The sequence below is a fragment of the Staurois parvus genome, unplaced genomic scaffold (genome assembly GCF_062004578.1).
Source record: "Staurois parvus isolate SC_StPar_1 unplaced genomic scaffold, SC_StPar_1.0 ptg000218l, whole genome shotgun sequence".
Classification (NCBI taxonomy): Eukaryota; Metazoa; Chordata; class Amphibia; order Anura; family Ranidae; genus Staurois; species Staurois parvus.
In genome coordinates this window covers 7,537,323-7,557,010 of record NW_028318014.1, presented here as the reverse complement: position 1 = coordinate 7,557,010, position 19,688 = coordinate 7,537,323, and the positions used below count along the sequence as shown (strand labels likewise).

At 40.0% G+C, this 19,688-nt stretch overlaps 1 protein-coding gene across 1 annotated transcript in view; it reads right to left on the bottom strand.

The window, feature by feature from the left end:
• The window catches only part of ARB2A (ARB2 cotranscriptional regulator A), a 662,616-nt gene that overhangs the window by 583,633 nt on the left and 59,295 nt on the right, over positions 1 to 19,688 (bottom strand). Inside the window, exon 5 of the mRNA XM_089679165.1 lies at positions 3,658 to 3,723. Coding sequence (XP_089535291.1) covers positions 3,658 to 3,723 — 66 coding nt within the window. The remainder of the gene's footprint in view (positions 1 to 3,657; positions 3,724 to 19,688) is intronic.

Below are 19,688 nucleotides of genomic sequence, written 5' to 3'. Positions count from 1 at the left end.
GAAAATATAACCCCCAATACTTTATAAATCAGTCTGTATTTCAGTATCAGAATTTGTTTTCTTTTAGATAACATCATCATAAAACTAACAGAAAAAAAAGGATAGGCCTCTTTCTAAAAATGGAATTTCGAAAGATTTGAGGTGCAAGTTTCCTAATCCACCAGCTGCTTGCTTGACACTTCCTCCACCAATGAGAGCTCCCTGCAGGAGTCTGCCACTATTGCTATATTGTTCATCTCCAGTTTAAATGAGGTAACCACGTCTACACCTCCCTAAGAACTATCCGCTCATACTGTGGTGAGAACTGGGGTATGGGAGAATTTATTGGAATTCAACAGCGGCATCTGATTACCTCATTCGCCCTGAATCCAATTCAGATGACGGGGAAGGGAGAAGGGAGGAAAGACAAAACGTCAGAACAACAGAAACTTTCCCGTTCTAAAGAGGCATATAAAACTGTTCAGACTAGTCAAAATGCCAGAATAAAAAAATGCGTGATAAAGATTTTTTGTGCTCAGTTTTTTACTTTAACCTACAAGCATTTTCATAAAAGATCCAAAGTGTTTAAATGTGGAAATTACTCTGAACACACATAGATATATATATAGATATATATATATACACACACACATATATACATACATAGACACACACACACACACACACACACACACACAATATTGCCAAAAGTATTGGGACAGCCCTCCAAATCAATGGATTCAGGTGTTCCAATCACCTCCATGGCCCCAGCTGTATAAAATCAAGCACCTAGGCATGCAGACTGCTTCTACAAACATTTGTGAAAGAATGGGTCGCTCTCAGGAGCTCAGTGAATTCAACTGTGGTACCGTGATAGGTTGTCACCTATGCACCAAGTCCATCTATGAAATTTCCTTGCTACTAAATATTCCACGGTTCACTCTTAGTGGTATTATAACAAAGTGGAAGAAACTGAGAACAACAGCAACTCAGCCACAAATTGATAGGCCACATAAAATGATAGAGTGGGGTCAGCTCCAACTGTCTGCAGAGTCAATAGCTAAAGACCTCCAAACTTCATGTAGCCGTCAGATTAGCACATCAACAGTGCATAGAGAGCTTCATGGAATGGGTTTCCATGGCCGAGCAGCTGCATCAAAGCCTTACATCACAAAGTGCGATGCAAAGCATATGCAGTGGTGTAAAGCATGCCGCCACTGGACTCTAGAGCAGTGGAGACATGTTCTCTGGAGTTACATATCACGCTTCTCTGTCTGGAAATCCAATGGACATGTCTGGATTTGGCAGTTGCCAGGAGAATGGTATTTGCCTGACTGCATTGTGTCAAGTGTAAAGTTTGGTGGAGGGGGGATTATGGTGTGCGGTAGTTTTTCAGGGGTTGGGCTTGGCTCCTTAGTTCCAGTGAAGGGAACTCTTAAGGCGTCAGCACACCAACACATTTTGGATAATTTCATGCTCCCAACTTTGTGGGAACAGTTTGGGGATGGCTCCTTCTTGTGCCAACATGACTAGACACCAGTGCACAAAGCAAGGTCCATAAAGACATGGATGAGCAAGTTTGGGGAGGAGGAACTTGACTGGCCTGCACAGAGTCCTGACCTCAACCTGATAGAACACCTTTAGGATGAATTAGACCGGAGACTGCAAGCCAGGCCTTCTCGTCAGACACAGTGCGCTTCTGAAAGAATGGTCAAACAAACCCATAAACACACTCTCAAAACCTTGTGAACAGCCAACCCAGAAGAGTTGTTGAAGCTGTTATAGCTGCAAAGGGTGGACGAACTCAATATTGAACCCTACGGACTAAGACTTGGTTGCCATTAAAGCTCATGTGCATGTAAAGGCAGGTGTTCCCATACCTTTGGCAATATAGTGTGTGTGTGTGTTGTGACAGTAGACAGGTGAAATCACCTGGTTGCGTCCTGGATGGACGATACATTTGTCCAAGGTTCAGACTCTATGGGGATTTGTTCCACTAGGGGGAAGTGCTGAGTCCTTCAGCACTGAGGTAATGAGCCCAGCTGAAGGTAGTGGGCTCATTAAGGTTGTTATAAAACTTCCCAGCTTGCTTAGGGAGTTGCTCCAACCTGGAACCAGATCTGTGCCTGAACTGACTGGGGAGCAACATCCTCTGTGTGCAGGGAGACAAAAGCCTGTGTGGCTAGCCTCCAACTACCAGCAACTAGGCATAGCACAGCAATGGGCAAACTACGGCCCGCGGGCCGTATACGGCCCGGCGGACCTTTAAATCCGGCCCGCGGAGCTAGGCTCCCGCTAGGCTCCTCTCACAGTCCGCCCTGAAGACCGGTGTAGCATGAAAATCTGTCTCCCATGAGGATCTGTCCCCCTCGACGTATCTGCGCATGTGGCGGAGATCGCCGATCGGCTGCTAATGCCTGAAACTGGCACATGCGCAGTTACGTCGAGGGGGACAGATCCTCATAGGAGACAGATTTTCATGCTACACCGGAACGGTGCGGGAACACGGCGAGAGGAACGCGCGGAGCAAAGGTAAGTGAATTGACACAGGGGGGACTTGGGGACTTAATATGGGGGATGAATTAATATGGGGGATGAATTACTATAGGGGGGATGAATTACTATGGGGGATGAATTACTATATGGGGGATGAATTACTATGGGGGATGAATTACTATATGGGGGATGAATTACTATATGGGGGATGAATTACTATATGGGGGATGAATTACTATATGGGGGATGAATTACTATGGGGGATGAATTACTATATGGGGGATGAATTACTATATGGGGGATGAATTACTATGGGGGATGAATTACTATGGGGGATGAATTAATATGGGGGATGAATTACTATATGGGGGATGAATTACTATAGGGGGGATGAATTACTATATGGGGGATGAATTACTATATGGGGGATGAATTACTATAGGGGGGATGAATTACTATGGGGGATGAATTACTATGGGGGATGAATTAATATGGGGGATGAATTACTATATGGGGGATGAATTACTATGGGGGATGAATTAATATGGGGGATGAATTACTATATGGGGGATTAATTACTATGCTTACTATGGGGGAATATTACTATACTTACTATGGATGACACATACACATCATTCATCTACTCTTGGTCCGGCCCCCGGATCCAATATATGAACCCATTGCGGCCCTCAAGTCAAAAAGTTTGCCCACCCCTGGTATAGCATCAGGCTGTACCTAGTGGATAGCTAGGGAAGCTATTTTGTACAGTAAGTAGCCAAGTTGGCCAGGATTTGATTTGATGTTTCTTTTTGGTTTGACATTGTTCTGTAAATATTGTAAATAAACTGCACCTTTTTGTTTTTCACCTCCACTGTTGTTGTGCTGTGCCTGTGTTTTTGTGTTGTGCACCCATCCAGTGGGTCACACACACCCGCTGCCGAGCGAACCCCGTTACAGTGTGTGTGTGTGTATGTATATATATATATATATATATATATATATATATATATATATACATACACACACACACACACACACACACACACACACACACACAATAGGTCCATAATGAAAGAGAAAAGACACACAATACAGAGATGCTTTACAACTTTCTAAACCAATTTTGAAAAGTTCTTGGTTTTACAATTTGCAAGTAAAAATGTGTATAAAAGATTTACTTACCGGTAAATATACTTTTTGCAAATTACAGTCCTTTTCCAATAACTCGTAAACATGCTTTGTTATAATCTGTAAAAGGAAAACCATATATACAGCTTAACGCTCTGTTCCACACTTAGTTATTATGTAGCTGTCAACAAAGCCTGTTCAGTTTATTACTCTTCTCCTTTAACCAATAGTCAGCCTTTTGGGAAAAGACTTTACATTGATCTGCAAGCATGGACAGTATGTGGCATACAAAACAAAGTAAAATGTACCCTTAATTTTACACACGCAGCCATGGGTAATATTATCGATGAGCATATATAAATTATTTCAAGAAGTGAGAATACAAAAAATTTGATTAAACTTTGACAGTCAACTATTACCTTAACTTTCTATGCATTTTAGCATGTGTTGTACAGCACAGGCAACCAAACATTGACATGAGTCTTCTCAGGGCACCTAAAGGGTCACCGAGTTGAAAAAAACAAATGCTAAGCACTTGTGGTAATGGGCAAATGCAGCTTGCTTTCAGGTGTTCAGGTTCAGCCGGCATCTGACTTTAATCTTATTTCCTTATTATGAATGTAACTTATGATAAATATTAGAGAAATTAGAGATTAATATGGCTATAAACCCCTTAGTTATCCCCTTCCCGCTGAGCGTACACACGTATGCAGTCTCCATGAAGTAGGTTTGCAAGGTGCATACTAAATAAAAAGTTATGTAAAAAGAAAAAGAAAACAAAATAAAGATAAAATAGCTAGAGCAGGGTTTGCGTCAATGGCCTTGGTCAGTGTTTTATATAGGGTTAAGACAAAAAAAACAAAAAACATATTTATTTATTATCAGTGTCAGTTATTGCCATTATTTTAGGTAGAATTTAAAAAAAAAAAAAAAAAGCAAATTGTGCACTTTTGTTGCTGAGCCCTACTACAGGTAAAAAAAGCATGCACCTGTGTAATATTGCTACAATACTATTGCCAGGAGTAGGATAATTTTGCTTTGGGTTTCTCTTTAGTGGTAGGTCAAGGGGATGGCAAGTAATGCACTACTGAAAATGAAACTTTTTTTTTTTTTTTTTTAACTTTTTTGGGCAAGATTCCTTTGATACTAAAGACAAATCAGGAGGTATGCATTAAAATTTACCAACAAATAAAGGCCCAATTTGCCCTAAAAAAAAAAAAAAAGATAATTCACCGGGGTGCACTAAGTAGTTAGTATTATATCTACAGTTTTACTAACACATATCAAAGTTGCAGAAATGGTTTCAGGCAATAAAGTGGTATTAAACCTAGAAGCAAAAATTTATTATATTGCAGCTTACCAAGTCTTAGATGTGATGTTTTCTTTTTAGGCTTTCTTATTTTTAGTTTCACCTGGTGATCTGGCCAGTAAGTCTGCTGTTTTTCACCAGAACAAGCTGTCCTGCAGATGCAGCAGTTAGAGGGATGAGACAAACCATTTCAACACTGATAGGGGTGATTACAATGGTCATCCTTTATTTATGTAAAACCTTTAGCTCAAAAGGTGAAAAAAAAACAAAACAAAAAAAACTGTTTGCTGTAACAGCTTAAAAGTATGAGCTGGAGTTTGGCTTTGAATTGTTAATGCATCTAAATCTGCTAGTACATCTAACACTCCCCTCTCCCCAGACTAACAATGCTGCTGTCCAAAAGGGGTCTCTGTTGTGCCTTCATCCAGAGTATAGGCACTCTAATAACAGGCATGTTAGTGGCCAGATAACTAGGAGAAAACTGAGGGGGGAAAAGCCTAAAAAAGAAAAACTAACAGCCACCACATCTAATGATTGGTAATCTGCAATATATTCATTTTTTTTGTTGTAAAGTGGTTCTAAAGCCAAGATATGTTTTACCTTAGTACATTCCCTGCATTAAGATGTCAATGTCCCAATAGCAGTATTGCCCCCTTACTCCCCTAAATGCCAACCACACTTTAGCCAATGCTGTGCCTGTCTGTAGCAGCTCTCTCCTCTCTCCTTTCTCTTACGCGGTTTTCGGAGTCAGTGGGAGCAATTGGCTCCTGTTGCTCTTGCTACGGTCAATCAAATCCTGTGAGCAGAGAGCTGAGCTGCACTGCGTGTCGAGAACAAGCCTGAACATCTGCCCCCATAGCAAAAAAAAAAAAAAAAGGCTTGGTGCTTCAAGCAGGTTTTGTATTCCCATATACTGTATGTCTATTGAATCCAAAAGCCTCTTGAAGCAGGCCAAATGAAAATGCAGGTCAACTGCAGGTCTTTGAATGCAGGTCAACCTGCCACTTCTGAATGAGCTCAGCCTCAGTTGTCAAACTGATGCCCTAAGGCACTACTGTGATGGACTGTATGGGGTTTATTTACTAAAGCTGGTTCGCTCAGAATCTTGTGCACTTCTGCATGGAAACCAATCAGCTTCCAGGTTTTATTGGTAAAGCTTAATTGAACAAGCTGAAGTTAGAAGCTGATTGGCTACCATGCACAGTTGCACCAGATTCTGAGCGAACCAGCTTTAGTAAATCTACCCCAATGTGTTTGACAATCTGTCAATAAATAGAAATATACCTAACATGTACAATTTCATTTCTATCTCCTTTTAGGACACCACTTCACACTAAAATCATGTTTTCACATGGACAAAAGCAGTCATGTTTGTCATCCTGTCACTTTTCTCTTACACTACATGAAGGACACGGGCCAATGATGACGGTGTCAACATAGCCTAATCTGGAAATTACATTTATGTGTTTTGCATACATAATAGAAGAAAATTGCTGGCTGTTTATCATCTTTGGCTATCTAGCAACAATTTTTTGTTTCCATCATGGAGCTGTACCATAATTTTAAATCATCATATGGTAGAGATATTCAATTATTTTTCACATTAGTCCAGTGAATTATTTTTTGAGCATATTAGTATTGGCTCATTTCTTCGCATTGTAGCAGGTGTTCAGGAAGAATTCCTAATACAGGTTAATTGCATAGTTAATAATTTTGGATTGTGGACAGTTAAATTATTTATTCAGGCTTCCATACATGTACTGACTAGTGCAAGTTTCTAGGATGAAGTTGTTCATTTCAAATTTTAACTATTTAACTCCGTAATTGACTTTTTTTTCTAAAAAGCAGTTGAAGGATAAGTTCACCTTTTCGAACATATTACTTGTTCTACTCGTTTTTAGGGTGGAACAGGTAACATGTTCCAGCAGCTGCAGCCTATCCCCACACCCTAACTCCCTTAATCTCCCCACCCTGTGACTGCGTGTGGGGGATCTTCTCCCAGCACCTGCTGTCACAAAATAACACAACAGTGCGGGACTATGCACACATGGCCGAGTCATTCATTCAGTTTCCTGTAAATGCATGCCTACAAGAAACGTAGGCCATTGCAGCTGACGGCTCAGAGTTCTCAATGAACTGATAAACCTGTACTGGACACTTCAAATATAATTGTTCACTGGTGCCTTCGGGATTATGCTTTGATTGAACTCATGTGTTATCTCATTCATATAAGCACAAATCTCTCACTACAGGAGCCATTTTTATACAGCAAACTGGTTAAATTTTGAGATTGGACAGAATTACTGCAAAACTTGAATCCATAACTGTCCATAAAACCATACAGAAAGTTCATAAAGAGTGTCCAAGACACTCTTCAGAATTCTGACATGCCATCAAACCACAAATGTGTGTAAGCAACAAATGAATGTACCTGTTGAAAACAGATACATGAATGTGTGGCGCACACTAAGGCTGAACTGTCCAAATTTTGGTGTTTGTGTCATATTGTAATGTGAAGCTTCACGTTCATGAAGTGGTATTAAACACAAAAACAAGAATGTAATCTATTACAGCTCACTAATCCTTAGATGTGGTGGCCGCAGTAGTTTTCATTTTTCTTTTTTTCTTCTTTATTTCACCTGGTAATTCAGCCAGTAGCAAACTTCCTGTCTCAGGGTGTCTGCATTCTAGATGAAGAAGTAAAGCAGATACTAGGGATGCACCGAAATTACAACAGACGACAAATATGGCCGAAAATTGCTCTATCGGCATTTTGCCAATAGCAAAAAGTGAGCCGGTACAGGTGCCGATAATGAGAGATCCTGCCCCAATGAGTGGTGGACTATTTGGCCGGAGGGTTTTGGGTGGCTGGGTGTACTGCAGATGGGGAGGGGGGCATCGGAGAAAAGCAGGAGAAGAGGTAAGCAACGTATACAGTGAGGGAGCAGTGTATAAGGACAGGCTCCCTCACTTGCCACTGCAATGTCATTGCTGGTTTTTAAAAGCAATTGCCGGCTTTTTTTTTTTCCTTCATTATAGCCCCGATAGGGAACTGTCATTCGCCCTGCCGCTAAAGTAAACAAATGAATTAGGTCACCCAGTGACATTTCCCAGTGACCCCGCCCCTTTGTTTACTTTAGTGGTGGGGCAAATGACAGCTCCTTCTCAGAGCTATAAAGTGAAGAAAAAAAACAGCCGGAAATTGCATTTAAAAAATGGCAATGACATTTAGCAGTGGCAAATTACCATCCATTACATTATCTGGCTTGCTTCCTTCAAGGCTGCATGATGCGATGCGTAGTATCTCCTTGATGGTTGACTGGGTGTCCTCACAGAAGGGGAGGGGGGTCCAATGTTGCAAAGCAAACTGAATTGCTTTGAACTCCAGGATGTTGATGGGAGGCTTGGCTTACTCCGGTGACCATATACCCTGGATCATGAGGAACTAACAGACTCCTTCCTAGCCTGAAAGACTGATATCTTTTGTCAATTTCTAGTGACAGGAAAGGAATGATCTTCCTATTGTTACAGCTTGACTTGAAAATCCAGCAAGTTAGAAAGTCTCTTGTCTGACTAGACAGGAGCATAGGTAGGTTTAGAAAAGGTGCATGCCTGTTCCAAGTCGACAGGGTGTTGTGTAGGAGAGTTCTTGAATGAAATTGGGCAAATGGTACAGCCTTGAAAGAGGCTTCCGTGAGGCCTAAAAGTAGAGAATCTCATTACGGGATGCTGCTTTGATATCAATTCTCAAGCATAGGCTCTGAAAGAGAGAGAATTTTCTTTTCTGGAAGGAAAACTTTAGCTTGGTATGTGTCCAGACCCAGGCCCAAGTATTCCAGGGAAAGACTGGAGAGCAGATTATTTTTTAACTGTCACCCAATCAAAAGCCTGGAGCATCTGAATTGTCCTATGGATGTTTGCAGACAGCTTCATGGGAGATAAGTTCTTCAGAAGTATCCTGTCTAGGTAGCCCTTGACCTGGATCCACTGAGTTCTGAGAAGGACAAACAGAGGTGCTAGGACCTTTGTGAATACCCTACGGCAGAGGATAGGCCAAAGGGCAGTGTGACAAACTGAAAGTGATTGTCTGCCACAGTGAAGAGCAAAAACCGCTGATGAGGTGGACAAATGGGAATATGTAGGCACCGTGCATGTCAAGAAATGTCATGATCTCCCCTCATCTCAGAGAGGATATTTTAGACCTAATAGATTCCATGCAAAATTTAGAAATTTGAAGGTATTTGTTATAGGATTTTAAATTCAGAATAGGGTGAAATCTCTTGTTGGCGTAAACAAGTCTGAATACATACCTCTTGTAGCGGTACTGGAACAACTACTCCCTGGGACAAGAGATCATTTAGTATATTCTGACAACTTGACTGTCCTTTGGCAATTTTTGGTTGATTTGACAGAAGAGGGGGGAGGGTTTTAAACCCCTCTGAAATCATCGATTGAACCCACATGTCTCAGGGACATCTGTGGCCCAAGTCTGGTGCCAAAAGGAGGGGCTGAACTTTGAAGCTGAAGTCTGGGTAGAGTGGTTACATGCTCTGCATTTTGAGGAGGTAGAAATGCCTGAGGAGGGGGGTTTGGGGATCTTCCACTGTGTGAGTAAAACCTTTCCCAGTGTGACATCTTTGATAAATTGGTCAAGTGCCTCTCGAAATAGATGTCTTCCTTGAAAAGGCATACATCTGACGCACTTTTTACAGGCGGTTTCAGCTGTCCAGGTTCTTAGCCACAAGATTCTGTGCATGAATGGTGATTAGAAACAGTCTGGAAATCTGTTTGATGACATGTTCTAGGGCATCCATACAAAAGCGCAGAGCAGAAAGTAGCTGCTGCAATTGCGCTGTTAAAGCATGATTCTGGAAAACAGGGTCATGTTGGTTGTGATTTGCCCTAGTCCAGTTAGGTGTAGTTTGACATACCGAAATTGAAGTGAAAGGTGGTTGCAGGACTGAACCTGCAATAATAAAGAAAGCCTTTAAAAGCATCTCTTTGAAACAAAAAACTGCTTCGATAAGGACAGTGAAATATTTGTTCAAGACTGAGATGACAAAACCAGCTACAGGGACAGACCACTTCTTGTAAACATTTTTTGCACTTGAAAGAGTTTGACAAAGATTTTGGGAGGAATAAAAATCTTTTCTGGAGTGACCCAATCATCATAGATTGCACATTCTATCTGTACATGAACAAAGGAATGTTTTCAAAGTTGTCCGACTGCACGATGCCAAGGCATTAAGGTAAAAAAGTGTTTTGGCTTTAGAACCACTTTAACTTTTTCCTGTGAAGACCAGAAATTCAGGGAAGCAGCACTGAGAAAGCAGGTTCCAGAAGCATTGAAAATTGTAAAATGCAAGTGCTTGGGTAAAAAGTTTAGCAAATATTGTACTGTGGTTTATGTTATTGTGCTCAGTGTGTTAAAGGATAAGTTCACCTTTCTACAAAAAGTAATAAATGCACATTTTTTTGCAGGTTAAAAAAAATGTGCATTTATTATTTTTTGTAGTAGGAGCCTGTAAAGCATTGCCCAAGCGATCAGCAGATCGCTGATGCCATGCAGGTCTCCTGCAGACCTGTCAGTTTATCTGCTTGCTCATACATCCTGTACGGGCAAGTCAATACTTCTGAAGGAAGACTGATTGAGAGCTACTAGCCGACAGCTACTAAGGTTGTCAGGACTTGTAGTCCAGTCATATTAACTGTACTTTTTGTCTGCATCAGATCTACTTTTGCCCCACCAGTATGAAAGGATATAGTTTTGGATGGATATAGTTTTGAATGGATATGAATTAGATATAGTTTTTCTTTAAACGAAGAAAAACAGAATTTGTTAAAACATCTGTGAAGGCTTTAATGATTAGTTCCTAACAGAAGTTGACATCACTCTACATGTGGTTTCAGTAAACTGATATTAACATACTATATTGAATGCCATTTAACTGTAATGAATTTAAATGCACAATGAAACCTGGTAAAACACGTGTATGCTTGTCCAAGTCTGGACACAGTGTTTTCAACATGATGTAAATCAAAGAAAGCGGTTTTAAAATTTTCAGCAGTGACAATGATACTAATGCAGTCGCTATTATGTTATTCCTTAGTTATATTTTCTTTAAGGGTCTATGCACACTAGGCGACTGAAAAAAATGCCAAAACTTCTGGCAGAAAAGGCAGCATAAAAAATGTGCATAGTGGCTCACGTTGCACAAGAGGTTAGGAGCGTTTATGGGCATTTGCTTTTATGTTTTTTTTTTTTCTTACCCAAAACACACTGACAAAAACACTGCCACTAACTGCCACTTGCACTTCCATTGACAGTAACACTTATACTAACACTAACTGACACACTGCCACTAACTGATATTTATACTAACTGACACACTCACTACACACAGAGGAAAAATAACACGGGGCGAACTACAGATTGAATGATCGCTGTGAAAACCAAATCAGAGGCTATTGCAGGAATCCTGTTATCAGGTTCCCCTGAATCCCAATCTTTAGTAGAGACCTGGGACTGTCACATACAGCCCGATCCCAGTGCTGAGAGACCGTAATCGAGTGCTCTCCCAGCACAAACACAAGAACACATATTTGCAACGCCCAGTTTTAAAAGCCACTTTCAGGATGCCACATATATGTGTAACGCAGTCGTAAAGAGGTTAAACTAACCAAGTGATTATTGGCATTGTTGGTTATACTATAGACAAGGTGGGCATACAAATTAGACTATAGGGTAGGTACTCTACCAGAAGGAGAGATACTTTGCTTTTAGATTGTTTGACCATAGTTCTTTGGATCTCTGGGTTTATAGGACAATGGAGTGACTTTACTGAAGATCCTCTTTAGTAGATCTTAGACATTCCTATAGAAACCATAGAGAAGTCTATGGCATATTCCTTTATGACAGGACACCTCTGACATTTAAAGGTGGGTTATACTGTGATAGTTCCCTACTGGTTTACATTATATGGGTACACTCTGAAATTACTTTGATGTATTTACATTGTAGACCCTTTGGAGGGGGCAAATTACTACTTTACTTGGAAATGAGCTTTTTTGCATCAGGATATAGTGATAAATACAGTCTTTAACTCTTGGGTGGATGCCTTGAACCTTGAAGGTAGGCTGCGTTTAGACAATTTCTCCTATAATATACCCAAGAGGAAAAGAGATTATAGGATTCACCATTGTGTTTCTTACACATTAGACTTCTATAATGATAGGATGATACTCTACTATTTGTCCCTTTTGGTCTCTCTGGAGAATACACATATATGATAGCCAGTGCTCCTACTTTATTGGCAGGTTGATAGATGGTCTCTCAGGTAATGAGTTTTAATTAGCCTCCTTGTTAATGTGAATATTTTGGAATGAATACTATCACCACTTAGTTTATTTGGCACTTATAGCCTTGATTGATTTGCAAATACACCAATCCTGCATGTGGTTTTGTTAGAGGGGGGGGGTGCTCTGACACTGTGGGCTTTCACTGGGTGCCCCGCTTTTACTCTGCCCCCCCCCCCCCCCTCCTTGTGTGTCCCCTAGGTTTTTTCTTCTTTTCTTATATCTCTTATAGTGGGATGTTGACTATTACTTAGTGAAATTATATTAATTGTACTTATTTTGATTATTGTTATTGTTTTATAATATTGATGTACATATTGTCTCCTGAAGAAGTGGAGTGAAAATGCTTCAGGCCATTTCTTTGTACAATACTTCTTGAACTCAATATATCATATGAATGAAATGTTTTTTATAGTGTAAAGCTGTTGCAACAATTTTAGATGTAATTGATGATGTATTTTGGTCAAATACCTTCTCTTTTATACATGCATGAAATAAAAATGTATTTTATTGAATAATGGTGTGCCTCAAAAGTCCCATTCTACTATTTTTTTGATATTGCAGTAACCTAGTGATTAGTCATGCTAGCAGAATAAGCAACAAGAGTAGCTTCCTCTCATACATAGAAGGGATACTAGTTAAAAGTATATCCAAACCCAAGTACAGTGAGGAACAGAAGTATTTGAACACCCTGCGATTTTGCAAGTTCTCCCACTTGGAAATCATGGAGGGGTCTGAAATTCACATTGTAGGTGCATTCCCACTCTGAGAGACAGAATTTAAAAAACAATTCAGGAAATCACATTGTATGATTTTTAAAGAATTTATTTGTCTTGCACTGCTGAACATAAGTATTTGAACACCTAAGAAACAGCAAGAATTCTGGCTTTCAAAGACCTGTTACTGTGCCTTTAAAAAGTCTACCTCTACTCCACTCATTAATCTAACTTAGTAGCACCTGTCTGAGCTCTTTAAAGACACCTGTCCACCCCACAGTCAGTCAGACGCCAACTACTACCATGGGCAAGACCAAAGAGCTGTCAAAAGACACCAGAAACAGAATTGTGGACCTCCACAAGGCTGGAAAGGGCTACGGGGCAATTGCCAAGCAGCTTGGTGAAAACAGATCAACTGTTGGACCAATTGTTAGAAAATGGAAGAGGCTAAAGAGGATTGTCAGTCTCCCTCGGACTGGGGCTCCATGCAAGATCTCACCTCGTGGGGTTATCACTGATAAGAAAGGTGAGGAATCAGCCCAGAACTACAAGGGAGGAGCTGGTCAATGACATGAAGAGAGCTGGGACCACAGTTTCAAAGGTCACTGTCGGTAGAACACTACGCCGTCATGGTTTCAAATCATGCATTGCACAGAAGGTTCCCCTGCTCAAGTCATCACATGTCCAGGCCCGTCTGAAGTTTGCCAATGACCATCTGGATGATCCAGAGGAGGCATGGGAGAAAGTCATGTGGTCAGATGAGACCAAAGTAGAACTTTTTGGTCTAAACTTCACTCGTCGTGTTTGGAGGAAAAAGAAGGATGAGTTGCATCCCAAGAACACTATCCCTACTGTGAAGCATGGGGGTGGTGACATCATGCTTTGGGGGTGCTTTTCTGCGAAGGGGACAGGATGACTGCACTGTATTAAGGAGAGGATGAATGGGGCCATTTATTGTGAGATTTTGAGCAACAACCTCTTTCAAGCAAGCAAGTGCTAATTCTTATTTTCTAGTTGTAGTAGCATTAGCAGTAGTGGATTTGAGCAGAATTTAAATGGTTTTGTTTAATTTGCACAAGATGATTGTATTTAATTTTTTGTAACGAGCAGCCATTCATTTTTGCATAAAAAAGGAGGGTTTTTTTGTTATGACTTTACTTTATTCAAACTTTGTGTATGTCATATGTGTGAGTCAATAATATTTCAATAAAAGAAAAGGACATATATTAATTGCATTCAAAGTTGTTTTTACATGAATATTTCTGGGGAAGGGATCCATAGCTATCATCAGACTCTTAAAGGGGTCCATGACTCAAAATAAGGTTAAGAACTACTGAACTAGAGGGACAGAGGTAAACAAATAGCTTCTGTTGTGCTCTCTTCTTTGAAAACCCGTAATGTTTAAGGAAGCTTGTGTCATAGGTATAAACCTGAGATGTTTGTTTGAAAAAACAAAGAATTTTATAAAAAGGTAAAAAAAAAACAAAAACACAAAATTAAAAATTTTCTCCTAGAATTCTAAATCACAAATCATCAGTGCCTTAATGCAGCAGTGTGTTATCCATACAAACTTGCAAATGCAACACAAAACCTATATTTTTTGAGACTTCTCACATTGCGTTGCTTAGCTTGCACTCCAGTTTGAAAAGTCCTGAATTCTGCATCTTTGGTGTGCTTTTAAAAAGCGCTCCAACAATTCACCTTCTATTGAACTCAATGGGAAATGCACCAATGAACGCACCCAGGGTAAGTTTTTTAGGTTCGTTTTTTGGGTCATGTGGCCAGAATTAGCTGGTTGTTAATGAGTGGGAACCTGCTGGTGTCCTAACAACCAGTAATACTAATTCGAATATTAATAGGTAAAGTTCATCCATAGTATATCCAATTGCCTCTTGAGGGATCAAGAAGGACTTTTTGCTGGAGCAAACTGGATCATGCTTTATTTGCTTTCCTCTGGATCAACTGTGGGTATAGGATAGTGTAGACTCACCAGCTACTTTATTAGGTACACCTTACTAGTACCGGGTTGGACCCCCTTTTGCCTTCAGAACTGCCTTAATTCTTCGTGGCATAGATTCAACAATGTGTTGGAAACATTTCTCAGAGATTTTGGTCCATATTGACATGATACCATCATGCTATTTCTGCAGGTTTGTCAGCTGCACATCCATGATGCGAATCTCCCATTCCAACACATCCCAAAGGTGCTCTATTGGATTGAGATCAGGTGACTGTGGAGGCCATTGGAGTACAGTGAACTCATTGTCATGTTCAAGAAACCAATTTGAGATGATTTGAGATTTGTGACATGATGCATAGGTCTGCTGAAGTAGCCATCAGAAGATGGGTACACTGTAGTCATAAAGAGACGGACATGGTCAGCAACAATACTGAGGTAGGCCGTGGTGTTTAAACAATGCTCAGTTGCTACTAAAGGGGCCCAAAGTGTGCCAAGAAAATCTGCCACACCATTACACCACCAGCCTGAACCGCTGATACAAGGCAGGATGATCCATACTTTCATGTTGTTTATGCCAAATTCTGACCCTACCATCTCAATGTCACAGCTGAAATCACGACTCATCAGACCAGGCAACATTTTTCCAATGAAGAAAAACAGGGTTCAGCGAGCGCTTAAAAGAATAAAAGCGGCTAGTACACTAAAAAGGGAACCATATAACCTTCTAGAATGATCATAAAATATGTAGTGCAGCGCTATAAAATACTAAAAACATATGAATGCAAAACGCCTGAGGCTAAAGTGCACACAAAATTAAAAATGTCCAAATACCAAATATCCAATATAACATAGAATAGAATACCAAAATGGTGACAAATGGTGTCCATATCCAATGTGAGAGAATAATTCCCAATCAACATACACTATATCTGGCAAAAATATGACAATGTTAATTGTCCAATAAGTGATGAGGATGGTGAAGGTACATGAAAAAGATAAGTTAAAAGGTGACTTCTTTAATCCCAGTAACGCATGTGATCCGGTGACGTGCTGGAAAAACGGATAAATTGCACAGTCACCAGAGGCGCAATATAAATGTGCATTTATATCAAATACACCAGAGGTCCCCTCTGTCTTGGGAAGGATGTAGCCTGGAATGGATACCTCTTCAGTGGATAGTGATGATGGTAAGGCACTTCTAGAGGTCCCCTTTAAAGGCTGGCTACGGTTGGGGTCTGCTTTTAAATATCTCTCCTCTGGGCCCTGGGATGGTCACCTGGGGATCCTGGGGGATTAAGTGCTCGATGTGGAGCAAAAAATAGTAGTACCCATACTGTAGTAATTAATTATAAGATAAAATGTATTGTAATGAATTAAAATAAGCAAATAAACACACTTTAGGTATGAGTATAAAAACTCCCCATGGGCAAAGTTGAAACAAGGTTGAAACAATGTATACAGGGTGTATGCAGTATAAAGCTGCTCTGTGCACTGACCAGCTGGATATTAAAGATGGCCGCTGGACCTCCGTGATCCGGCAGCGTGACATCACGGGGTGCAGGGGCTCCTCAACGCATTTCGTAACACACGTACATTCTCAAAAGGGGTGTGCGCCATAACCGCCGGACGTCAGCGTGGTTCTATTTATAGCAATGGTGCCTGTATCAATTAACAAGGCGCCATCTTGACGGTGATCGGCACGAAGTGCACATGCACAGAAACGCGGGCGCCATATTCCCGTGGATTGTCGCATGAATTGAACAAGGTGAGAATGCGCGGAAACACGGGCGTCATTATCCCGTGGATTGTTGCATGAAGAGGACAAAGAGAAACTAACAGCCCACAATAACGAAATAAAAAGTAACAATGAATAATTACAAGGCAATATGATTTGTGCTGGCTCTTACATTAAGGCCAGTAACATAAGGTATATAACAAATGTGAAAAGATGTAAAAAGACGGTCCACGATCTCCTTGAAACAGCGCATGCGCAGGAACCATAAGCTCCATTTTTTTGTGGATCTCCTTGTGCTCTGAGGAAATCACAAGCCTAATTGGTCTCAAATAAAGGAGGAGGGGAGAAAGGAGCCATGACTAAGATAAACAAAAAGTGATAATTTTAGTGGATAGTGAAATACAGTATTAGTGGTAATCTTAGTGTAGCATTATACCACATAGCGGTCATCATTTTAAAATGCGCAAGTGCCAAGAGGACGCCATATTAACGTAGGCCAAATGAATAATTAAATAAATAAATATGCCAATTTGGTAGATGAAAAATGATCCAATAAAAATTATCGGGTGAATACATAATAAAATGAACTCGATAATACACACAATAAAATAGTAGGTCATGTTAAAATGTAAATTTAATTAATGATAAAATAATGAGTAATTAAAAAATAAAATATATATGATGATAGTATATTAAAAAATAGGAGAATGTGGGCGTTAGTTGTTCAATGTGGTGAACATTGTGACAATACATAGCATCTTATAATCAAATAATATATAAAAATATCCATAATGACTTCGCATAAAATGAAGTGTAAAAAAACCTACACTACACAGATTAAAAAGAATGTATAAAGTATCTGCATGATTATATATAATTTTCAGATGCACCATTTATTAAAAAGGTATATATAGAAATGTAGATAAGAATAAAAAAGCTTAAAAAGGACCAGGATCCATATAAAAAGGTAAAAATCAGCTGGAAATGGGAAAAGGAAGTAAAAAATATGGAGCACAGTGGGAAATGTCAACATGGGTAATAAGATGTTAGCTATTGTCTATAAAGCAGTTTATATCTACTTTCACATTATGACCAGAGGGAGTTAAAGTTCTCATCTCATAAATCCATCTGGTTTCCATCTGCGAGACTAATCTACATTTATTAGTGCCACGCCACTGGCTCTGGACCACGTCAATATTGAATTTTAAAGTTGAAGGGTCTCGGTTATAATAATACCTGAAATGTTTAGAGAGCGACTGCTCCTTAAAACTTTTTTTGATGTTATTAACATGCTCCCTAAACCTGTCCCTGAGCCTCCTTGTGGTGCAGCTAATGTACTGTGTTTTACATGGGCACTCCAAGAAGGATACCGCAAATCGGCTGTTACAGTTTATACATGTGGAAATATCGTATTTCTTCCCAGTTTTAGAAGTAAACAATTCTACTTTCCTTTTATGTGTCCCATTAAGTTTTCATATAACGCACCTATTGCACAGGTAAAAACCCTTCATGTTCGCAAAAGATGTGGCTCTAGGAGGAGGGTCTGTGACATTTGGTGAAATCTTGTCCCTAAGAGTAGGAGCCTTTCTAAACACAATTTCTGGTTTGTCTGGCAAGGCTCTAGATAGAATAGAGTCAGCTTTAAGGATGTCCCAATTTTTCTTTATAATATTGATTACCGTTTTATATTGTATGGAAAAAAATGTGACAAAAAGGCAAAATTTGTCATCTTTACGTGTAGTAGAGACAGACAACATAGAATCACAATTCATGTTTGCCACATAGTCCATCTCTGCATCAAGTATTCCTATGTTGTACCCTTTTTCTACAAATCAAAACCTTATGTTACTGGCCTTAATGTAAGAGACAGCACACATCATATTGCCTTGTAATTATTCATTGTTACTTTTTATTTCGTAATTATGGGCTGTTAGTTTTTCTTTGTCCTCTTCATGCAACGATCCACGGGATAATGGATCTATCTTATAATTAATTACTACACTATGGGTACTACTATTTTTTGCTCCACATCGAGCACTTAATCCCCCAGGATCCCCAGGTGACCATCCCAGGGCCCAGAGGAGAGATATTTAAAAGCAGACCCCAACCGTAGTCAGCCTTTAAAGGGGACCTCTAGAAGTGCCTTACCATCATCACTATCCATTGAAGAGGTATCCATTCCAGGCTACATCCTTTCCAAGACAGAGGGGACCTCTGGTGTATTTGATATAAATGCGCATTTATATTGCGCCTCTGGTGACTGTGCAATTTATCCGTTTTTCCAGCACGTCACCGGATCACATGCGTTAATGGAATTAAAGAAGTCACCTTTTAACTTATCTTTTTCATGTACCTTCACCATCCTCATCACTTATTGGACAATTAACACTGTCATATTTTTGCCAGATATAGTGTATGTTGATTGGGAATTATTATCTCACATTGGATACGGACACCATTTGTCACCATTTTGGTATTCTATGTTATATTGGATATTTGGACATTTTTAATTTTGTGTGCACTTTAGCCTCAGGCGTTTTGCATTCATATGTTTTTAGTATTTTATAGCGCTGCACTACATATTTTATGAACATTTTTCCAATATTCTATTGCCCCATTTATGTGAGCCTGTGCGAATAGTAGCCTCCGTTTCCTGTTCTTAGCTGAAAGGAGTGCTACCCGTGTGGTCTTCTGCTGCTTTAGCCTATCTGCTTTGATGTGTTGTGCGTTCAGAGATGGTATTCTGCATCCCTTGGTTGTAACAAGTGGCTATTTGAATTACTGTTGCTTTTCTATCATCTCGAACCAGTCTGCCCATTCTCCTCTGACCTCAAGAAGACATTTTCTTCCACACAACTGCCGCTCACTGGATATTTTCTCGTTTTTGGACCATTCTCTGTAAACCCTAGAGATGGTTGTGCGTGAAAATCCCAGTAGATCTGCAGTTTTTGAAATACAAGCCTGACTAGCACCAACAACCATGCCACGTTCAAAGTCACTTAAATTCCC